Source organism: Pseudophryne corroboree, chromosome 4 (assembly GCF_028390025.1).
Source record: "Pseudophryne corroboree isolate aPseCor3 chromosome 4, aPseCor3.hap2, whole genome shotgun sequence".
Classification (NCBI taxonomy): domain Eukaryota; kingdom Metazoa; phylum Chordata; class Amphibia; order Anura; family Myobatrachidae; genus Pseudophryne; species Pseudophryne corroboree.
This window is the reverse complement of record NC_086447.1, coordinates 306,754,672-306,777,117: the sequence shown is the minus strand read 5'-3', so window position 1 is coordinate 306,777,117 and position 22,446 is coordinate 306,754,672. Positions and strand designations below refer to the sequence as shown.

Below are 22,446 nucleotides of genomic sequence, written 5' to 3'. Positions count from 1 at the left end.
AGAATACAGGTGGTCAAAGTGGGAGGATTCACCTCCAAAGTTCGGTACATCAGTACTGGGGCACCCCAGGGCTGTGTCCTCTCACCCCTGCTCTTCTCCATGTACACTAATGACTATTCCTCTGAGTCCCAGTTGGTTAAAATCATTAGATTTGCTGACGACACCATCATCATCGGCCTCATAAAAGAAGGGGACGAATCGGACTACCGACGGGAAGTGGGTCGGTTGGCCCGGTGGTGCAGCTGTAACAACCTGGAGCTCAACCCACTTAAAACCATCAAGATTGTAGTAGACTTTAGGAAGAAACCAGCTGAAGCACCCCCACTAATCATAGCCAATAGTGCGGTGCCGCTAGTGGACTCCTTCAAGTTCCTGAGGACTACGATCTCTAGAGACCTCAAGTGGAGACCAAATGCAAATGCCACCCTCGGAAAGGCGCAGCAGGGGCTGTTCTTCCTAAGGCAACTTAAGAAGTTTAACATCCCACAGAATCTCCTGCTCCTCTTCTACTCCACAATTGTAGAATCTGTCCTGTGTTCCTCGATTATCGTCTGGTATGGTTCCGCCAGCGAGAGAGACAAACGCAGGCTGCAAAGAGTGGTACGGTCTGCTGAGAAGATCATCGGAGTTGACCATCCGCCTGTCCATGGCCTGTACCAGTCCAGAGCCAAAAAACGGACGACTAGGATAGTCAATGATCCACCTCACCCGGGCTATGGCAAGCTCAACCTGCTGCCATCTGGGAAAAGTTACAGGGCCATTCCCACCAGAACCAATAGAAGCCTCAAAAGCTTCTTTCCTCAAGCAGCGCACCTGCTGAACTCCTGACAAATTGCTGGGCTGACTCACTGTCCAGTCGCTGTACTCCGATCTTCTGATTGGAACGAACATCGTGTACTTTTACTTAATGTGTATCCTGCATATATCCCCCTCTTTTCTACGTGTTCCCCCCCTGGCTGCTGCACTGTAAATTAAAAACAAATTCCTAGTATACGCAAGTGTACCTGGCCAATAAAGCTGATTCTGATCTATATATATATATATATATATATATATATATATAAAAATCTCCAAATAGACAGCACTCCCAGCAAATATAACACAAGTGGTGCCTTCCGTTAGGGTCCTGTGCAGGGAACTCCAACAATAGCATACATACGGTGGCACTCCCATAAATCACGCTGACACCGGTGTCAGCGTGATTTATTGGAGTGCTGCCGTATGTTTGCTATATATATATATATATATATATATATATACACACATACACACAAAAAGATATACCAGAGGTTGCTAGTCTTTTTAAAGGTATATACTGTATCATCAATGAAAAACCTTTAAATAGGTAAAGAGTTCATATATGGAGGAGATATTAATTTGCAGAGCTGTAGATGATAAATGTCGAGAGTGGTCCTTCAAGTTTGGTGTTGGTGATAATGTCCAGTACTGGAGGAGCAGTGGATTCTGTAGAGATACCCTCTCCCCAAGAGAGTCACCCAAAAATGTCCATAAGGCCAATTATTAATAGATAAATTAAGTTACCAACTTCTAGTAAAGATTGTGACGATCCTGCCCTTAAGACCTCATTGGTCTTAAGGGTAGGATCTTAAGACCTTAAGACCTCTATACTGTTGAGACCCTTGATAAAATCAGGCCACCATTAGAAAGTGCTTGATATGTTGAGTAGGGAACGTTTTATTAAGCTACAGAGCCGGCCATGGGTATAGGCAAACTAGGCAATTGCCTAGGGCATTTGATATGCCATGGGGCATCAGCAGCTTCTGCTGATTAAAATGATATGCGGCATGCCTATATTCTGTGTGTAGCATTTCTTATGCAGATACAGCCACAGTCTCACACAGTATATAGGCATGCTACATATCATTTTAATCAGCAGAAGTTGCTTGTGCATCCTAGCCACATAGCAATGCAAATAAGATGCATTTTCATAAAAAAAGGTGCCCGACGTTAGCATTGAGGCAAGATTTATGAGGACACATCTGTATCCAAGCAGAGGCAGAGGTCACAGTGTTAGTGGCAGTGTGAGTGCTGTGTGCATGTGAGTGGGTTGGTTGTGCAGTAGTGTTCAGAATATGTGTAAGGAGCATTATGTGTGTCATGTAAAAATGCATTAATAATGTGCAACATATGTGTAAGGGGCACTATGTGTGTCATTATGTGTATAAGGGTATTAATAATGTGCGGCATATGTGTAACCGGGTACTACTGTATGTGTGTCATTATGTGTATAGGGGCACTAATAATGTGCAGAAAATGTGTAGCGGGCACTGTGTGTGTCATTATGTGTATAAGGGAATTAATAATGTGCAGCATATATGTAAGGGACATTATGTGTAAAAGAGCATTAATAAATAAAGGGGCATTACTGTATGGAATTATGTGTATAAATGCATTACTGTGTGGCATTATGTGTATAAGGTGCTCTCCTATGTGGTGTTGCGTATAGAAAGGGCACTACGGTGTCGTCTAATATGAATAAAGAGCAATAGGGTGTGGTGTAATGTGAATAAGGAGCAATTCAGTGTGATGTAATGTGAATAAGGGGCTCTACTGTGAGGAGTAATGTTTATAAGGTAAAGTAATACTACTGTGGGATGTAATATGAATTATGGACACTATCGCATGATCAAATGTGAATAAAGTTGCAGTACTGTGTGGCTTAATTGGAATTGGGGTTACTATTGTATGGCCATGCCCCTTGCCAGCAAAAATACACCCCTTTTTGGGCTGTGTGCCAAATGTGCGAACTGTTCCTATTTAAAATATAGGGGGTACAAACACCAAAATAAGGACTGCTATGGGTGAGGGGTGATGGTGGTGGGAAAGAGGTGCAAGGTCAGAGGCGGAACCAGCGGTGGTGCTAGGGGGCACCAGCCAAAATTTTGCCTAGGGCATCATATTGGTTAGGGCCGGCTCTGTTAAGCTATATAGTAAATGATAACATGTGAAGCCTCAACACCACAATGAGACTTTCACATTTTACAATGTGACCAGACACTGGGTAAGAACACATTAGGAGACCTTTTTGGCAGTAAAGAGTGAATAGAACAAAGTACAGTATACTGTAAAATACTGCAATGAGCATCTTTCAGTTTTCCTAGAAGCACTAAAGTATGTAGGAATATCTCCTTTGTTCTCATCATGACAAGCAGAGAGCAAAACCAAAGCTGGACTGCCTTTACAAGAAGAGGGTGAATGTCTTTCAGTAGCTCAAAGACTTGCTCTCAACCTCATGGAAAATCAGTATCATTATTCATAATCCAGTAACTTTAAGACATTCAATTTAATAGTTTTCAAGCTGCTGTATTTTGTCTATACATTGATTTCCACTAATGGGTTATGTGTAATACTATTGGCAATCTCTTTGTCATACTTTAAATATGTTTGTATGTCCGAGTATATACTTGTGCTTCCTGTGGCAAAATGACAACATTAATTTGCTATTATTACTATTTTAGTTATACAGACATGGCACTTATCTATTAAGTAATATATGTTACAGAATCGTGGCTATTTGGCACACCAGACATCACTGACCCCAGGGACGCCACTGATTTCAGTATATGTTGGTGTATTATAATGCTATTTGAATTTGAACAAGTTTTGAAATAAGTTGTTTTTCTTTATTTGTCTTCTTTTTACCTTTCCCCATTTGTAAGATCCAATGTTACCAAACGGATTTCCTCCCCACGAGCAGAAAATAATTGTTCTATTTGGTCGCCATCCTGTCTTCACCTTTAGCAGTATGGCTCTTATAACTGACATCATAATTGCAGCACCACTGGCCCACTCCTGTGGGTTTTCCTCATATCCACCAAAGTGAGGGCTACCAAGTATGATATATCTGTCTGGAGAAATGTATTTTTATGTAAGTCAAATATTAATAAACTATATTTATACAATGTTTTCTTCATTGCATCATTCTATTAATATTGCTGGTAAATTATTAAAGGTCAGTTGAAACACGTTGCTTAATAACTTGTTTATTCAAACAAACCATGAAAACATTTTTTTTTCAGAATTCACTCTATCAATAAAAGATTTTATGGGGAAATTTTAACTAAGTCAATTTTGTTATTACTAATTTGTAAGATCAAAGGAGACAGATGACTGTAGGGTATCTCGATGTATTTGAAACTAGCATTTAGCCAACATTTTTTAATGTGTTACTAAATGACAAACCATAACATTTACATTTACATGTACAACGGGTCTAAGAGTTTAGTAAGTGGGAATAAAACTTAACAGGTTTCAGGGATATGCAAATTGCTTCCACAATGGATTTCATCCAATGACAAAGCCAACTTTAGGATACAGTACATGAAAACTGCACGTGAGAAAACTGTTGTGTTACATATTGTCTTTTGTTAACTAATCATTTAGAAAGTTATAATATGGTACAGAATTTTATGGAAAAATAGAAAAAGAAAATTTGTCAAATTGTATTCAGAGTTTTGCAAGTACAACTAATTGATGGTTTGAATGGTATATGTTTTCAAGTTCTAAATTGTGGACTACAATTCATAGACAGGTGTCTTACTTTATAATTTTAAAATAATTTAATGTTTGTTCCATTACTGTTCTACCTATTTGCAGCATCTGCCAAATATGTTTTTGTCTTGATATTTTAATTGTAACATAACCATGTTACCCGCTGCAATGAGATGTTCCAGTTTAACCACATTCCACAAATATCTAACTAAATAAATATTTGATAACAGTGATAAGGTTTCGGTAGTCCCATTGTTGTTGGCATTACATTAGCTAGCCACGCCAAGAATTGGTGTGTTTACATCATATCCTCTAAAGTTCCACCTTGCTTCCTTATGGATCTTACTCCTATGGTTCTTTTCCTATTGTAGATGCTCATTCTTGTACAGATATACTGTACTATGGTCACCATTAAATCTATATTGTGGTTTCACAGCGCAACGAGAGGTATTGCAGTACAGATTGATTTCAATTATAAGGTACATAAAGTATAATGCAATATACATACATAATCACACTTACATTGGAAATGTTGTTTCCAATAAGCTGACACATTTAGAACACGGGTTTCACGTACTATTATGATAATGTTAATGCTTTATTTTTAAACTTGCCACATGCATTTTTGGCAAACAAAATAGGTTTATTCAGCGCTGAACACTCTTACTGCAACAGTAGTTTAGTATAATGCCTTCATGTTATGCAACTCACGTGCAGCATTAAATCAATATGTTCAAAACATAATTAATAATCATATTATTATACAAAAATATTTTACCAAATTGATATCACCCCAAGCAAGTTAATATTTGTTTGAAGAACAATAGGGGGACGTCTAAAATGCATACATTTGCAATAAAGTATAATTCTCAGTAATTGGCAACGCTCTGGCCATGTTATTTCCCTGAGAAAGATGTATGTCAAAGGCAGGCGATGAATTTGCGGTTATAATATAGTATATTAATTTTTTTTAACTGCCCACACCCTTAGCAGTTTCTTGAAAACAAAAATGAATAATACAGAAAAAGTTGTCAATTCTATTAAGGTATATAGAGGGTTATTCAGGTTGGATTTCATTCTTTTGCATGCTGGGGGCTGCCCATCACAGGGCAAGGCTGCCCAGTATGCTGATCAGGCCTCCCAGCAGCTGTGACTGCAATTTAATTGCAGTCGCAGAAACTGTGGATGACCCCCTGCCTCCGCAGCCTAGCTGCAAAGGCAGACGGGCCACTGCCATTTTTTCCATCAGAGCGGCTGTGTGTAACGCCACGCTGCTGTCCCAAAAATGCAGCTGACCTGCCCCCATTTTCTGCACGATGCCCCACCTGCCCAGCAAACACCTCTGCCTGTCAATCAGGTAGAGGCGTTCATAGCCAATGCGATGCTATCGCATTGGCCAGGCCGCAAATGGGGGTATTGCGGTTGCATCACTTAGCAATGTAACCTGAATAATCCCCATATTATTGTACTTTGGGCCTAATTCAAGGTTGATTGCAAAACAACATTTTCCTCTAATGGGCAAAACCATGCGCACTGTAGGTGAGGCAGATATAACATGTGCAGAGAGAGTTAGATTTGGGTGGGGTGTGTTCAAACTGAAATCTTATTTGCAGTGTAAAAATGAAGCAGCCAGTATTTACCCTGCACAGAAACAATATAACCAACCCAAATCTAACTCTCTCTGCACATGTTATATCTGCCCCACCTGCAGTGCACATTGTTTTGCCCATTAGAGGAAAATGTTGTTTTGCAATCAACCTTGAATTAGGCCCATTATAACTACCCTATCAAGTAAAGACACTGCACCCGACAGCATTTTTGGTTAATATCCTCCAATACACAGAAACAGCTGTCAGGAGCAGTGACTTTTTACTGGATGATTGCCACTTGATTTACTCTCTGTATTTGATAAGTACTCCATTCATGCAGCTTATTGCTATGCTACTTACAGTATTTGGTTTGTTCAGTCGCCTGTTTAAGCTGTTTGCTTTTTGTACTTTATGGAATATGCATGATTTGCACAATAAAGATTTCTGATATTTTTTGCATTGGATGTTACTGGCTTATTTTATCTATATATCTATACAGATATACAAATATATAATAATTTTCTGTTTTCTAGTTGAATCAAAAAATATTTATACTTGATTCCTGTTTCAATACTTTTTAAGCTTACAGTAGTTTGTGTTTAAAAATCAGTGTTTCAGCATCATAAAAATTGCTGAAACACAATTTATAATACAATTCAGCATTTTATGTTATGGATCAGTAAACAGAATATACTATTATGATAATTTTAGAATAATTCTAATAATAATGTTGCCCCGAGTGAGGATAAAATGCTGAGTTAAATACCTTTCTGGTCTGCCATAAAACCACCTATTAGCTAACTTAGAATGAGAATTAGTAAGGCATTGTAACTAAGATGTTAAATAGCATATACTAAAAGTGTGGGTTATTGAGAAAACCATTAACCCTTGCTTGACTTCTTAATGAAGACTATGTAATTACCTTCTATTTATTTTAAAACTCATTCTGCTGTAGCTACTTGCTGACACTTGGCAGAGGTCTTCACTTCAGGTAAATATTGATAGAAGAATAACACCACTGCAGATTCACAATAGCTCAATAGTAATAAAAAGGCTTGATAGAATTCTGTGTTTGTCTTCTTTTTTATGTTATGTCTTTGCAAAAACACTTCTGACATGTGTTTACTGTTATGTTTCTCTTCTCCAACATTTGGCATCTTAATTAATTACCCCATTACCTCAACAATTTTAAAGTGAAGTTCTCCAAAATAGCCCCCAAAACTATTATCTGAACATTTACAACCTTGATTACTACATTTGCTATTTGTTTTTTTTAGCAACAAGATAAACACACATGCATTTTACTCCATGTTTACTTTATTATTTCCCTCATAAAAAAGAAGCACAATCCATTCTCAAACTAGCGGCTAAATTAGGTAACATGTAAAAAAAAACATTTATCTTACAGTATATAAACTTCCTTTTATCAGGATCTTCTATTAACAGCTGCCCTTTCATTTAATGAAAACCAGTGGGTACAAGTACCTAGGAATAAAATGGGTGCATGAGTGCTTCACCCACATACATGTTTTTTTGATGTATGAGGGTGATGTTGGTGGGGGAGAATGTGACACCTGGACCTACTGTATCCCTTTATTCAATTCTTTACCATGTTTGAGATATACAAGAATGTTTTAAAGAAAAAGCAACATATACAGATCAGCCTTAACATTTAAACCACTGACAGGTGAAGTGGATACAATTGATTATCTCATTACAATGGCAGCTGCCAAGAATTGAGATATATTAGGCAGAAATTGAGTAGTCAGCTCTTGAAGCAGATGTGTTGGAATCAGGAGATCTGGGCAAGCATAAGGATCTGAGTAACTTTTACAAGGGTCAAATTATGGGGGCTTGACGACTGGGTCAGAGCTTCTGCAAAATAGCAGGATTTGTGGGATATTCCCAGTATGCAGTGGTTAGTACAGTACATACAAAAAATGGTGCAAGGAAGAACAAACAGTAAACCAGCAACAAGGTCAAACTTGGGCGCTCAAGTTTCATTGATGGATGTGGGGAGCAAAGGCTAGCTTGTCTGGCCCAATACCACAGAGGTGTTACTATAGCACATATTGCTGAAAAGGTTCATGCTGTGTAGGATTGAAAAACTGGTCAGAGTGCCCATGCTAACCCCTGCCACTGGAAAAAGTGCTTACAATGAGTACAAGAGCATCAGAACTATAGCATGGAGAAATGGAAGTAGGTGGCTTGGTCGGATGAATCACATTTTCTTTTATATCATGTGGATCTGCTTGGAGAAGAGATGGCACCAGGATACACTATGGGAAGATGGCAAGTTGGCAGAGGCAGTGTGATGCTCTGGGCAATGTTCTGCTGGGAAACCTTTGGTCCTAGCTGTCATGTGGATGTTACTTTGACACATACCACCTACCTAAACATTGTTAAAGAACACCTTAAATTAATGATATTCCATGATGGATTAGCCTTTTTGTGCAGGATGATGCACTTACCCACAATGCAATAATTGTTCAGGAATGGTTTACTAACATGACAAAGTATTGACTCACTCTCCAAGTTCCCCAGATCTCAGTCCGATATGCAACTGTGGGGTGTGCTGGAAAAACAAGTCTTAGCCATGGAGGCCCCAAATTGCAACTTACAGGACTTAACGTATATACAGTACTGCAAGTCTAATTTTCAGATACCACAGGACTGGACAAAACACTTTAGAGGCCTTGCGGAGATCATCCCTCAATGTGTCGGAAGTGTATTTTTGTTTGCACAAGGGGGATCTACACATTATTGGACAGTTTGTATTAACATTATGGCTGATTGGTTTATATTAGATATTAGTTATTTCTTTTTATGGTTTATGAGTGAAATCTGCTTTCAGTAAACACGTATAGAAAACACTGGATGCACTAATGCATTCTTACCTAACTGCCCATTAAGCGACTTGCTTTTTTGCAAGTTATTATTGAATGAATGATTTTTGTGTTACAAAAGCCAATTGCACTCCACTGTAAAGCTAAGTGGACATTGTACATATTGTAGCTTTGCTTCATATAGAAAATAATTTACCCTAAATATTTTATGCTACTGTATTTATTTTATGTTTATACTTTTTTATTACTTTGCATGAACTGCTGTCTGCTCCTATATAATCAGAATGTGTTCACTTGTAAAGGTTAATGGAATACATGTGGCCTTATGACAGCACTAGTAGCTGAATTCCATTAATGTTTGGTTTACCAGATAGACATGCTTATATATTAAAAGTACATTGTGTTTTCAATTTTTCAGCTTGGAGAAACATGAGTGAGAGCATACCTGGAAGAAGTGATCCCCTGAGGAAACCAATCGAATTTGATATGTTTTTGTACAGTTGGATGGACTGGATATTTAGTTTGAGTGTTACATGATCTTTAGTAGAGAAATGAGAAATATGTCAATTATAAATTGTTATGACATCACCAAACTTAAAAAAAAGATATTAGATTTTAAAACTAAGTAACTATACAAAGAAAGAAAGGACTTGTCCACTTTATGTCAACTTTCTCTATTTTCATACATACAGTAACTTTAGAAGTAGTTTGGTAATGGTTTATTTATTTCATATCAATGTTTCTTTAAAGCAAAAAAAGGAGATAATATATTATCAGAGAGCGCATATAGTTATATATCCAATTTATTACATGCAAAAGTAAAAATAAAAATACAGTTGAGAGCTGCTGTCTTGATTTAAACGACCAATTTTAATAGTTAGGTGGCTAGGAGGCGCTGGAAATAATTGTTTTTCTTCTTTATGTTTCTTTAAAGACTGTGCAAAAATAAGATGTACTACAGTATCTATTTCAGAAAATTCAAAAGTTAGGGGATGGAAATGTGTGTAGGGAATGTAGAGCCTAACTGGGGATGGCAACACCTGTTCATTTAAATTCTGCATCTCTCAAGTTTAAGTATATGTAGACAAAAATATGAGTCTTCAAGTGTTGAAATCTGGAGCTCTACAATGTTTTTGCTAGTCTTAAAGTGCCTCACGATGTTTTGCTTTAAAAAAAAATAAAGCTATTTTAAACCTAATTGCAGCATGCATGGATCTACACACACAGCCCTTAACTCATACTTACTGTACCTACTCTACCGGAAATTGTTGGAAAACCCAAATTTTTGAGAAGTCCCCCTAACCCCGGTTGTCCTTGTTCAACCTGATCACTTACTAAGGAAGTGGGCACTACTGAGAGTATAATGCTGTAATTTTCAGATTGCTCATAAGAGGGTGGAGCCAATATGATAAATGTCTATGCAAATCACATTAGATTGGCTCTGCCTCCTCATGGGTGACCCATTAGTTGTGGAATTCCTCATGAGAGATGGGGCCTAATGATACAAAGTGCATGGCCCCACCCTCACCGCCAGTCAGTGGCCTCTCTCTTCTTGGCCTCTCCTGAAGGAGAGAACTAGAAATTAGATAAGTGTGTAATTGGTGTCTATGACATGATTATGTGGATAGATGGTAAATCTGGTCAAATTATAATCACAAATGCAGTCACTATCAAAAAAAACATTCTTTTTTTTTAAATTGGCTACATGCATACCGTACATGGACACTCTGAAATCTGACCAACTAGCCAGAATAGTTCTTTAAATGTGATAGGGCTAAAGGCAATTAGTGGAGGGTTGAAATTAACTGATACATGAGTGTTAGAGCTAAAGGCAATTAGTGAGGGGTTGAAATTAATTGATACATGAGATTTGACAGTAAGTAATGAAGGGGACAATGACAATCAATTGAAGTAAAAAGTTATTTTTTGCTGCTATTATTATTATTAATCTATGAGGCACCACAAGGGCTCTGTAGTGCCACATCAGGGGAATACAACTGACACTCAGTTACAGACTAAAACAAATAAGTTGACAGTTTCACTGAGAGTTATAAATTACAATGTTCAGTTAGCATAATTATGTGGAGAAGACAAATGGGAGAAGTCATTGCTTGCATGAGGTTACAATCTATAAAAGGTATGGGTGGAGAGAATAGGGAGAAAAGGACAGAGTAGAAGAGACAGAGTATGCAGGGATAGAAGAAGGGGCTAAAATGTAAGGAATAATTACTTCACAGAAAGGGTAGTGGATAAGTGGAATAGCCTCCCATCAGAGGTGGTAGAGGCTAAGACTGTAGAGCAATTTAAACATGCTTGGGATAGGCATATGAACATCCTTACAAATAATTAAGGTTCAAAAAGGGTTGAGATTGCCTAAAGGATAACAAAAAAGGAACAGACTAGATGGGCCAATTGGTTCTTATTTGCCATCAAATTCTATGTTTCTATGTAAGGGGTGGAAAGCTAGAATTAAAAAAAGTTTTAAGGCCATGTTTGAAGACTAGACTGGTTGAAAATCTAATAGAGCAAGGGAGGGCATTCCAGAGGATGAGATCATTCCAGGAAAAATACTTAATGCAAGAGTAGGAAGTGGTGATAAAGGAAATGTTTAAGCGGCTGTCATTACTAGAGAAGAGAAGGAAGAAGTATGTTAGTAAATGAGGCTGGAGATCTAACGCGGAGACATGTAATTGGGTGCTTTGTACTGTAGGTGAGAGAGAAGTTTGAATTTGATTCTGCAGTGTAAATGGAGCTAATTGAGTGACTGGGAGAGTTGGGCAGCAGAGGTATAGTTTCAATAGAAGAAAATAGGATTGGCATCAGAGCTAGGGAAAACTAAAGACAGATAAGGCATGTGATAGGAAGGCCAGATCAGAGTACAGTAAACTATGTAAAAAATGAACTTTAGCAGATTTCAAGGTGAAGAATGGCCTGATTTTGGAGATACTATATGGGTAGAAATAGTAGAATTGGATAGGGACTGAAATCAGAGCAGTGTCAAGGATGACACCCAGACCACAGACTTTGGGAGCAGAGGAAAGGGAAACCTTTTGGGGGTGGCCAAATCAAGTATACTGAGGGAAAAAAGAATAGGGTGGAGAAAGTTGAAAATAGTAAAAAGGCTGCAAAAGTTATAGGACCAGTAGAGAATGCACAGAAATAGGACTGTTTATCAACTGAGAGAGTGGAGCTATAGGATGAATGAATGAACTTAAAGTGGATGAAGTTGGCAAGAGAGAATGATTGAGAGCACTTTTGGATTAACAAATCAGGATAGTGTGCCAGGCTTGGCACAGATATTGATGTACAGTAATATAAGTATAAGATAACAATTGAGGAAGCAGAGACAAGTGCAATAGTCATAGACGGGAGACAGGGCAAATGACAGTGACAGTTATGGGGAAGAGTAGGGAGTTAATAGAGATTTAGAAACTAGTGGGGTTACATTTTTTACTAATTACATTTGAGGAGTGTGTATTAGTGCAGGGAGTAATGATGGAGAGAAGGTGGTCTGTAAAAAAGGGAGTGTGAAGTAGTTGAAGTCAGGTACAATATAGAGGTGAGAAAATACCTGGTCAAAGGAGTGACTGTTGATGTAAGAGGGGTAGGAAGTTGATTGAGAGAGTAAGGTACAGACATTTTCTACTCTATGCTACGTAATAGAATGTAGAAGAATTTGAAACTGAGCTTATACAATTATAGTGACAGTCTTCTATTCACTTTGTAAATACATATATTGAATAAATAAGGTAATCTTACATAAGTATAAATATTACTTACAAATCATTCATACCACCACAGCCCTAACTGATTGGATTTGTTTATTCCCCCTGTGCTTGCATGGAATTCCAAAAATATACTGGTTGTTTATTTGGCTACTAACAAATATTAACGCTATATTTGCATGTTGTTTCAGAAAGAACAATCGTTTTGTTGATTGTTTATATATTTTAGCTGGGAGTGCTCTCCTTTTTTAATTATACTGGGAAACGATGCATGTTTTTTTAAGGAGAGATGAACACCAATGAGTATTTTGTATGCATGTAATTGTTGTAGTTATCCATTCTTTGTTGTCCACAGCCATACTTAATTATGTTAATATTTATTTTATTTAATGATTCAAGAATTTTATATATTGTTAAATATATATAAATTCATTTTAACTAAATGAATCCCAACTCCTGTTGTACATGTATTTTTTTTATATAATTATTTAGAATTGTGATAAGTCTTAGGGATCTGTTCATGATCCCTTAATTTCTACAAAAGTAGGTTAAAATTAACACTATAAAGGTAATGAAGGAGATATCATGGATATCACCGATATCTCCTGCTTATCTTTCAGTCCTGATCTGGTCCGCTGCCTCCATACATTACTATGGAGACTTCAATTCATCAAGCTCTAAAAATGCATTTTCAAAACTTGACAGCGGGAACTTTAGCCATCTTCAGATGGCATTTGTTCCCGAACCCCCACTCCTTCATATGGGAAGGAGGTCCAGGGTTACATCTCTGTTCAGCTCCTTCCAGTGGACATTGAGTTTTTTGTGTCCATGCATGACTTGGCAGTGCTAAATTTCACTGCTACAGAAGTAGCAATGATATAGATTACAGGACAGCTATCTTCCAATCAGCTGTCCCTACACAGGACCAATGTTTAATTGCTTTAGTGTTTTAGTGTCCACTGATGCTACTCACAGAGAGATGGATACTTAATTATCAGGGGCCACCCAGCCTGAGATGAATAGGCCCCCTAGAAAAACTAGAAACTGCAAATATCAACAGATAGGGAGTTTAAAATCCAAAGCTGCTATTTTAATATTTCACCCCAAATGATTAGAGACAGCAAAGTGACACTGAATTTATTTTCTCTCTTAAAATAAAAATTTGATTTGCGTTTGTGTAATATATATCCTGCTGCCCAAATCTGATATGTGACATATTTACTATAAGCAGAGTCTGATTTTGACACCCATTAAAAAGACTTAGATGTTAAACATATCTTTCTATTTTACTGAATTTTCTTGTTTTTTATGAAAGATCAATTTTACCCAGATAATCTTGTATTGGTTGCTCACTGTTTTTTGGTAGTGGAAAAATGTGTTTTGGGATGGAAAAATGCCATATATCCAGCATATTTCTAATGAGTTACATTTCCAAATGAATTTTATATTAAGATATTTTATTAAAGTAGTTTTCCTTAAAATTGCACTAAGCAGAGCTCAAATATAATAAAACACGCATATTTTTGAAAAAGAAGAAACTTAAAAAAAATCCGTGAAACTCTTGTACACACAAGGATAAATAATGTCTCAACAAGACAAATTCAAGCAAACCAATATGACAGGTAAATTGCAAAAGAATGCTTTTATGCTGGTTAAATCACCAACAGTTACTTGATAAATTGATTGCGTGTACTGCAAAAGTTTGCTAAACTACTTTAAACTGTGAGACTTGGTGACTGCATTTAGAAAATCTCATCATGTTTAAAATAGTTTTCTCCTTTTTTTTAATCACATTTTGAATTGGAAAATATCTTCCAGTGGCAGATAAAGCTAACGGTATTTGATTTCATTATGACACTTGATAATGGTAACTGATCATTAACTGACTAGTTGAAATAAGAAAAAATAAAAACATGCTAACAAATGAGGAACTTGGGGTCATGTTGGCATCTATAAATGATAATTAAATAAGGTGTATTTATTATGTTTTATAATCACTTATTTGTTCTATGGAATAGCTGTTACCAGATTCTACATTGGCTTTTTATTTGCTTATTATACAGTGACTTGTGTCAAAAGAAAAAAAAACCTATATCATCTGTCATAACTCATAAGTGACTTGAGTCATTATTAAAAAATAAAATTCTACTTCATCTTTCACATTGCTGGCCGTCTGTCACCGAAGCCAATTCAAACAGCGTGTTCATTACTGGGCATTGTAGTCACAGAAAAAAAAAAAAATCCTTTTACTGTACATGGGGCCTAATTCAGACCTGATCGTAGCAGCAAATTTGTTAGCAGATGGTTAAAACCATGTGCACTGCAAGGGGGGTGGGGGGAGATATAACATGTGCAGAGAGAGTTAGATTTGGGTGGGTGTGTTCAAACTGCAATCTAAATTGCAATGTAAAAATAAAGCAGCCAGGATTTTCCCTGCACAGAAACAATATAACCCACCCAAATCTAACTCTCTCTGCACATGTTATATCTGCCCCCCCCCTGCAGTGCACATGGTTTTGCCCCTCTGCTAACAAATTTGCTGCTACGATCAACTCTGAATTACCCACATAGTGTATAAAGCAAACTGTGATAAGCAAACAAAACATAAACAATGATTCTACAAGCCTTGCGTTTTCCTTATCCAGCTCACTGAATGTAGAATCGTTAAGTCTTCTGTTTTGCCTACCTAGCAAAATGGTAACATTACATCCTTTAAAATAATGTCAATTTAATGCTGTACTTTGGATGGAGTCCTAAATTGGACAATGGGCCTAATTCAGAGTTGATCACAGCAGCAAATTTGTTAGCAGTTGGGCAAAACCGTGGGCCTAATTCATACCTGATCGCTAACAGGCGATTTTTGCACTGCTGCGAACAGATAGTCGCCACCTGCAGGGGGAGTGTATTTTAGCTTTGCAAGCGTGCAACTGCATGTGTAGCAGAGCTGTACAAACAGATTTTGTGCAGTCTTGGCACAGCCCAGGACTTATGTGATCACATCAGATCAGCCTGTCCGGGTCTGGAATTGACGTCAGGAACCCTCCGTGCAAAGGCTTGGGAATGCCTGCGATTTTCCAACCACTCCCTGAAAATGGTCAGTTGCCACCCACAAATGCCTTCTTCCTGTCAATCTCCTTGTGAACGGCTGTGCAAATGGATTCTTCGCACATACCCATTGTTGAGCGGCGATCCGCTTTGTACCTGTGCAACACGCCTATGCATTGCGGTGCATACACAAGCACAGTTTAGACCTGATCGCAGGCTGTACGAATTTGCAGCCTAGCAATCAGGTCTGAATTAGGCCCCATGTGCACTGCAGGGGAGGCAGATGTAACATGTGCAAAGAGAGTTAGATTTGTGTGTTCAAACTGAAATCTAAATGACAGTGTAAAAATAAAGCAGCCAGTATTTACCCTGCACAGAAACAAAATAACCCACCCAAATCTAACTCTCTCTGCAAATGTTATATCACCCCCACCTGTAGTGCCCATGGTTTTGCCCAACTGCTAACAAATTTGCTGCTGCGATCAACTCTGAATTACCCCCAATGTAAAGGTACCTTATAAATCCAGATAGATTTTCTTAAATGCAAGGTATAGTGCATATCTTAGCCAGAAAAGCTATAGGGGTTGTATACCACCAGAACCACGATATGCAGACCAATACTTTTTTCCCTCTTCTAAATTTTTCATACAGTAGATGTCCTTAACTGCAAAATATACTTTAATTCCAATGCATGGTATTTGTTAATTCCAATACTTATTTATAATGCAGCCTCTAAAAAATCTGCAAGGTCTACAGGGAACACATTTTCATTTCTTTCCAAGTTTTTTCAATACAGGTTTGTTCAAGTTACAGAATACTATATGAAATGAGTGAATGTGATTTCAGTGTTCATTGTCGGAAAAAATGAATCCATAATTAGCAGCTATTGTTAGTTTGTGTAAATAAACAAATAAAATAACACAGGTTCAGGTAAACCACAGCAATTCATCAAAAGATGCTTAAGGTAGTAAAATTTGCATATCAATGATTAAAGTTTATAGATGTCTCTATTTTCATTGGTTATAAGAAAAGATTATCATTTACAAGGACACGTTCTCAGGGATATATATATTTTGGCTCAGCAGTCTGGGGTTTTGCATTGTCAACTGGGGTTAGATGTGGGGATTAGGAACTGAGGGCCTGATTCTGATTTGAGAATATAGTAAGAAAGAGCAAGTAACTGTGTACCTGGACAAACCATTTTGCACTGCAAGGGGTGCACACACAATCTTTTTTGCATGTGGGGTAAATACCGGCTGCTTTTGCATGTAGGTCACAAATGCTGAACAGCTTTATTTTTACACTGCAATTTAGATAACAGTTTGGACACGCCCTTCTTAAATCAAAATCTCTTTGCCAATGTTAAATCTGTCCCACCTGCAGTGCAGTGTGGTTTTATCATAGTGCACAGTTTCTTGTTCTTTCTTACTTTATTCTCAAATCAGAATGAGGCCCCGAGGACGTTGTCAGGGAAAATGGAGTTGGGTATTAGAGACTGCTCCATAGAAGGGAGAGAGCTTTATTTGTACATTAAAAAAGCTTGAGCTGCACAATTTGACCTACAGTAAACTGTTAGAACAGGTATGTGTGGTATGATACGAGCTGGAAAGCAATATGAGTGTCATCATTCATGCTCTATTCTCTTGCAGCCAAATACAGTACATCCTCATATTAGCTAAACAGAATCTTGCATTAGTACAAGGTAGTACATCTGACTTCTGTGACTACCCACAAATACAGGCACTTTGCGTCATAGTGTGCGATAATATATACTAGATTGAACGTGTCCAGTGATGGACTAAGGGTCTAAATCGGCCCGGGCATTCGTGACCGTGGACGCGTGCTCGTCACGAGGTGCGCATGTGCACGTCACGGGGGCGCGCTGCCACTATGTATGGGGGGTGCCACAAGTAATGGGGGTGTGGACTCGTGGCACGCTCCCATTACCATGGCGATGCTTGCTGGGGGCGGGGGCACACTGTGAGTCTGTAGGACTCGTGGCACGCCCCCATTTCCATGGAGACCGGTGGGGGCGGCCGAAGCAGAGAGCCGGAGGATGTGCTGCGCGTGGCCTTTCCGGCTCCCTGAGGGACCAGATCAGCCCACCTGCCCATCGGCCCTTCTGGCATGTGCCAGAAGTGCCAGGTATCCAGTCCGGCCCTGGATGTGTCTGTGTGGATCTTTCACAGTTTTCAGAGTATCTATTATTATAAAACTGGTTCCTGATTAAAATTAGGTCATCACATTTATTATTGTATGCCTAAATAAATAGTGTCAATACCTCAAAAGGCATGCTTTATTTGTTGTTTCACTTGTCACAACCAACTCAATTTTTTTGGCAAGGTTTTTAGCAGGTTTGCAGCAGTTTTTAAACTCGTTGCTTAGTAAATCTGGGGTTTCTATACTTGTTATGGTAAAAAAGCATGATGGTCATTTAATATTCTATTCCATTCCACTCTATAAAGTGTGGTGTTTCAGTGGTTTCTGGCAGGTTTGAGTATAGTAAATCTGTAGGTGCAATATAGCCGGTAATCTGCAGCAAAACAACTGCGATTTGGAAGCCAATGCTTACTAAATAAAATAATAATATGCATTTAGAGTCTAAATGGCATGCAGCTTTTTACAGAGACCTGAACTTTCCATCTTGAAAGAGACAAACACTAAATTCTGATTGCAGTTAATACAATATAAATGTATTTATGGCATCTGTTTTTGAAATATTTGATAAATAAAACACAAATAGTATAAAAATAAATAAAATATTTTTAGTAAACAAGCGCCTATCTTTCCATTAATTAAATTGTTCAATTTACAGGATAGTTTCATTACCAACAATCAAACAATCATTACTTTATATCTCATTTGAAATGCCTCACTGTGATCCTTTTTGGTTCACATCATTATTTTGTTGCGGTGTGTTTCTCAAAATAAAATCTTTTTTTTTTTTTCATTTAGAGAATGAGTTACCTTAGGCCAGACCTAAAAGCATTACAGATGTTTTCCTAGTAGAAAGCCAAGATCAAATTAAAGAGTACACAAAGATAGATCTCTGTTGAGAGTAAAAAATAATGCATATGCTGGAGGCATTTGCAGGAACTGCCCATGGCTTTAGTTCTAGCAATGCTAGCTGAAATGATTCAATCATAGTGTTAGTTGTTCAACAATGTTAATAAACTGTATTCTGGTCTGCTGTCATCTTACAATGGTAATTTTTAGAGATGAGTGGGTTCGGATCCCTGAGAACCGAACCCTACCGGAATTCATTACCCGAGCCTGGATCCGAGACCGGCTCGGGTTTTCTAGCCTGATTATGAAACCAGAACGAGACTAATTGTCATCATCCCGCTGTCGGATTCTCGCGGGTTTTGGATTCCATATAAGGAGCCATGCATCACCACCATTTTCCCTCTGGCATTGGAGAGTGTAGCGAGAGGACGTGTCTCCGTCCTCAGTGTCTGTGTGGAAGGGAAAATGGGGTGGTGATTACAGTGCTGTCTTGTGCTGCTTAGTTCAGTGTAGTGTCTTATGCTGCATCAGCCCAGTCACAGTGGTGGTGTCCTCTGCTGCCATATGTCCAGTGTGGCTGTATAAGTCCAGTCCAGTGGTGCTGTGTTGTCCTGCATTAGTACAGTGGTAGTGTCTTGTGCTGCATCAGTCCTGTCATAGTGGTGGTGTCTTTTGCTGCCATATGTCCAGTGCTGCTGTATAAGTCCAGTCCATTGCAGTAGTACTGTGTTGTCCTGCATCAGTCTAGTAGTGGTGTCCCTGTGCTGCTGTATAAGTCCAGTGGTACTGCCATATATGTCCAGTGGTACTGCCGTATAAGTGTAGTGATACTGCCGTATAAATCCAGTGGTACTGGTGTATAAATCCAGTCCAGTGGTACTGCCGTATAAGTCAAGTGATACTGTTGTATATGTTTAGTGGTACTGCCGTATAATTCCAGTGATACTGCCGTATATCTCCAGTGGTACTGACGTATAAATCCAGTCCAGTGATACTGCCGTGTAATTCCAGTGATACTGCCATATATAAATAAGGAAAGAAGTTTCAGGTGCGCTATCAACAGCAGCTGGTATGGGAAAGGTAAAATAGGTATCCTATATATAAAAGCAAAAAAGTATAAAATGTATATACCAGCGCTAGCTGTGTTATGAAAAATATATATGCAGAATGGCTTAATGATAAAATCAATATATTTATTAATAGTCCACAATATAATAAAATAATATATATATGTATCTGAATAAAAATACAATGAATAGTCACGCTGATCTGTGTTAATTAAAGATACAGTGCCACAAATATATAAAAACTGATTAGGACTGGGAGTAATGAGTCCTGCATTCTGGAAAATAACCAGATAGTTGTAGCTGGAAACAATGTCCCATTTAAACTGTGCTGTTACCGGTAGGCCAATGGTGGATGGTGCAGTCCCCTTATTCCTTAGCTCAGGAAAGATTCCACTTTGTCAGTGGGGATCCAAGAGGCCGAAAGTTGTATTCCAAAACAGGACTTTGGCCTACCGGTAACAGCACACTTTAAATACATATGTTAAATACATATGTTATTTTATTACAACATGGACTATTGATTAATATATTGATTTTATCATTAAGACGCTCTGCATATATATTTTTCACAACACAGCCAGCGCTTGTATATACAGTTTATACTGCCGTATATGTCCAGTGGTACTGCCGTATAAATCCAGTGATACTGCCGTATATGTCCAGTGGTACTGCCATATAATTTCCAGTGATACTGCCGTATATGTCCAGTGGTACTCCTGTATAATTCCAGTGGTACTGCCTTATAAATCCAATCCACTGATACTGCCGTATAAGTCCAGTGATGCTGCCATATATGTCCAGTGGTACTGTCATATAAATCCAGTGGTACTGGCGTATAAATCCAGTGGTACTGGCATATAAATCCAGTCCAGTAATACTGCTGTATAAGTCCAGTGATACTGCCATATATGTCCAGTGGTACTGCTATATAATTCCAGTGATACTGCTGTGTATGTCCAGTGGTACTGACATATAAATCCAGTGGTACTGGTGTATAAATCCAGTCCAGTGATTCTGCCGTATAAGTCCAGTGATACTGCCGTATATGTCCAGTGGTACTGCTTAAGTCCAGTAATACTGCTGTATAAGTCCAGTGGTACTGCTGTATAAGTCCAGTGGTACTGCCGTATAAATCCAGTGGTACTGCCGTATATGTCCAGTGGTACTGCCGTATAAGTCCAGTCCTGTGCTGCTGACATATAAATTCAGTGGTGCTGTCCTGTGCTGTATATTATTTACTCCAAATAAAGGGGTTATTAATATTTAATCCAAATAATTTTTGCAGGGTTTGCCCTGTGTGGTGTAGAGGTACGCTCTACTTTGCTGCATTTTGTTATATAACTCCAGAAAAATAAAGGAGAACAAAAATTTGGAGGATAAAATAGGGAAAGATCAAGATCCACTTCCTCCTACTGCTGCTGTTGCTGTTGTTGCTGCTGGGAGTCGATCGTCATCCTAGAGGGGAAGTCGGAAGACCACTTGTACTACTTCAAATAAGCAAATGACTGTCCAACAGTCCTTTGTGAGGAAGATGAAATATGACAGCAGTCATCCTGTTGCAAAGTGGATAACTGAGGCCTTGACAGCTCTGTTTGTGTTATATGTGCATCCAGTATCCACCATTAGTGCAGTGGGATTGCAGTGCCAACCCTAGATGGGACAGATGTTTGTGCCACACACTTGTGTCACTTAGCTAAGCAATACAGCTACCTCATTGCACCTCTTTTACTTCTTTGCATCATGTGCTATTTCGGGACTATTTTTTTTGAAGTGCCATCCTGTCTGCCACTGCATTGCCACTCCTAGATGGGCCAGGTGTTTGTGCCGTACACTTGTGTCACTTAGCTTAGCCATACAGCTACCTCATTGCACATTTTTTACTTCTTTGCATGATGTGCTGTTTGGGGACATTTTTTTAAAGTGCCATCCTGTCAGCCACTGCAGTGCCACTCCTAGATGAGCCAGGTGTTTGTGCCGCACACTTGTGTCGCTTAGCTTAGTCATACAGCTACCTCATTGCACCTCTTTTACTTCTTTGCATGATGTGCTGTTTGGGGACTATTTTTTTTAAGTGCCATCCTGTCTGCCACTGCAGTGCCACTCCTAGATGAGCCAGGTGTTTGTGCTGCACACTTGTGTCGCTTAGCTTGGCCATACAGCAACCTCATTGCACCTCTTTTACTTCTTTGCATGATGTGCTGTTTGGGGCCTATTTTTAAATCTGCCATCCTGTCTGCCACTTCAGTGCCACGCCTAGATGGACCAGGTGTTTGTGCTGCACACTTGTGTCGCTTAGCTTAGTCATACAGCCACCTCGGTGCAACCTTTTGGCCTAAAAACAATAGTGAAGTGTTCAGAATAGAATGGAAATGAGTGGAAATAAATGGTATTGAGGTTAATAATACCGTAGGATCAAAATGACCCCCAAATTCTGTAATTTTAGCTGTTTTTATGGGTTGTTTTCTTTTTCAAATATCATCTAGATCCAAAACCAAAACACGAAAGGGTGGTTTTGGCAAAACCTATTCAGTTCCAAAACACGAGCATGGAACCAGAACCAAAACCAAAACACAAAACCCGAAAAGTGTCCACCGCACATCTCTAGTAATTTTATACAAGAGCAGAGTCTGATTTCATTCAATGTCATGGGATAGTA

General features: G+C 38.5%; 1 protein-coding gene across 8 annotated transcripts in view; it reads right to left on the bottom strand.

Moving 5' to 3' along the window:
* NAALADL2 (N-acetylated alpha-linked acidic dipeptidase like 2) overlaps positions 1–22,446 on the bottom strand; it is a 1,057,096-nt gene that overhangs the window by 352,226 nt on the left and 682,424 nt on the right. For 7 of the 8 annotated variants that reach the window (XM_063916285.1, XM_063916288.1, XM_063916286.1 and 4 more), the window contains 2 exons: positions 9,393–9,485; positions 3,664–3,869 (listed from right to left, as the gene is read on the bottom strand). In XM_063916285.1, coding sequence (XP_063772355.1) covers positions 3,664–3,869; positions 9,393–9,485 — 299 coding nt within the window. The remainder of the gene's footprint in view (positions 1–3,663; positions 3,870–9,392; positions 9,486–22,446) is intronic. The other variant, XM_063916290.1, reaches the window with a different exon arrangement.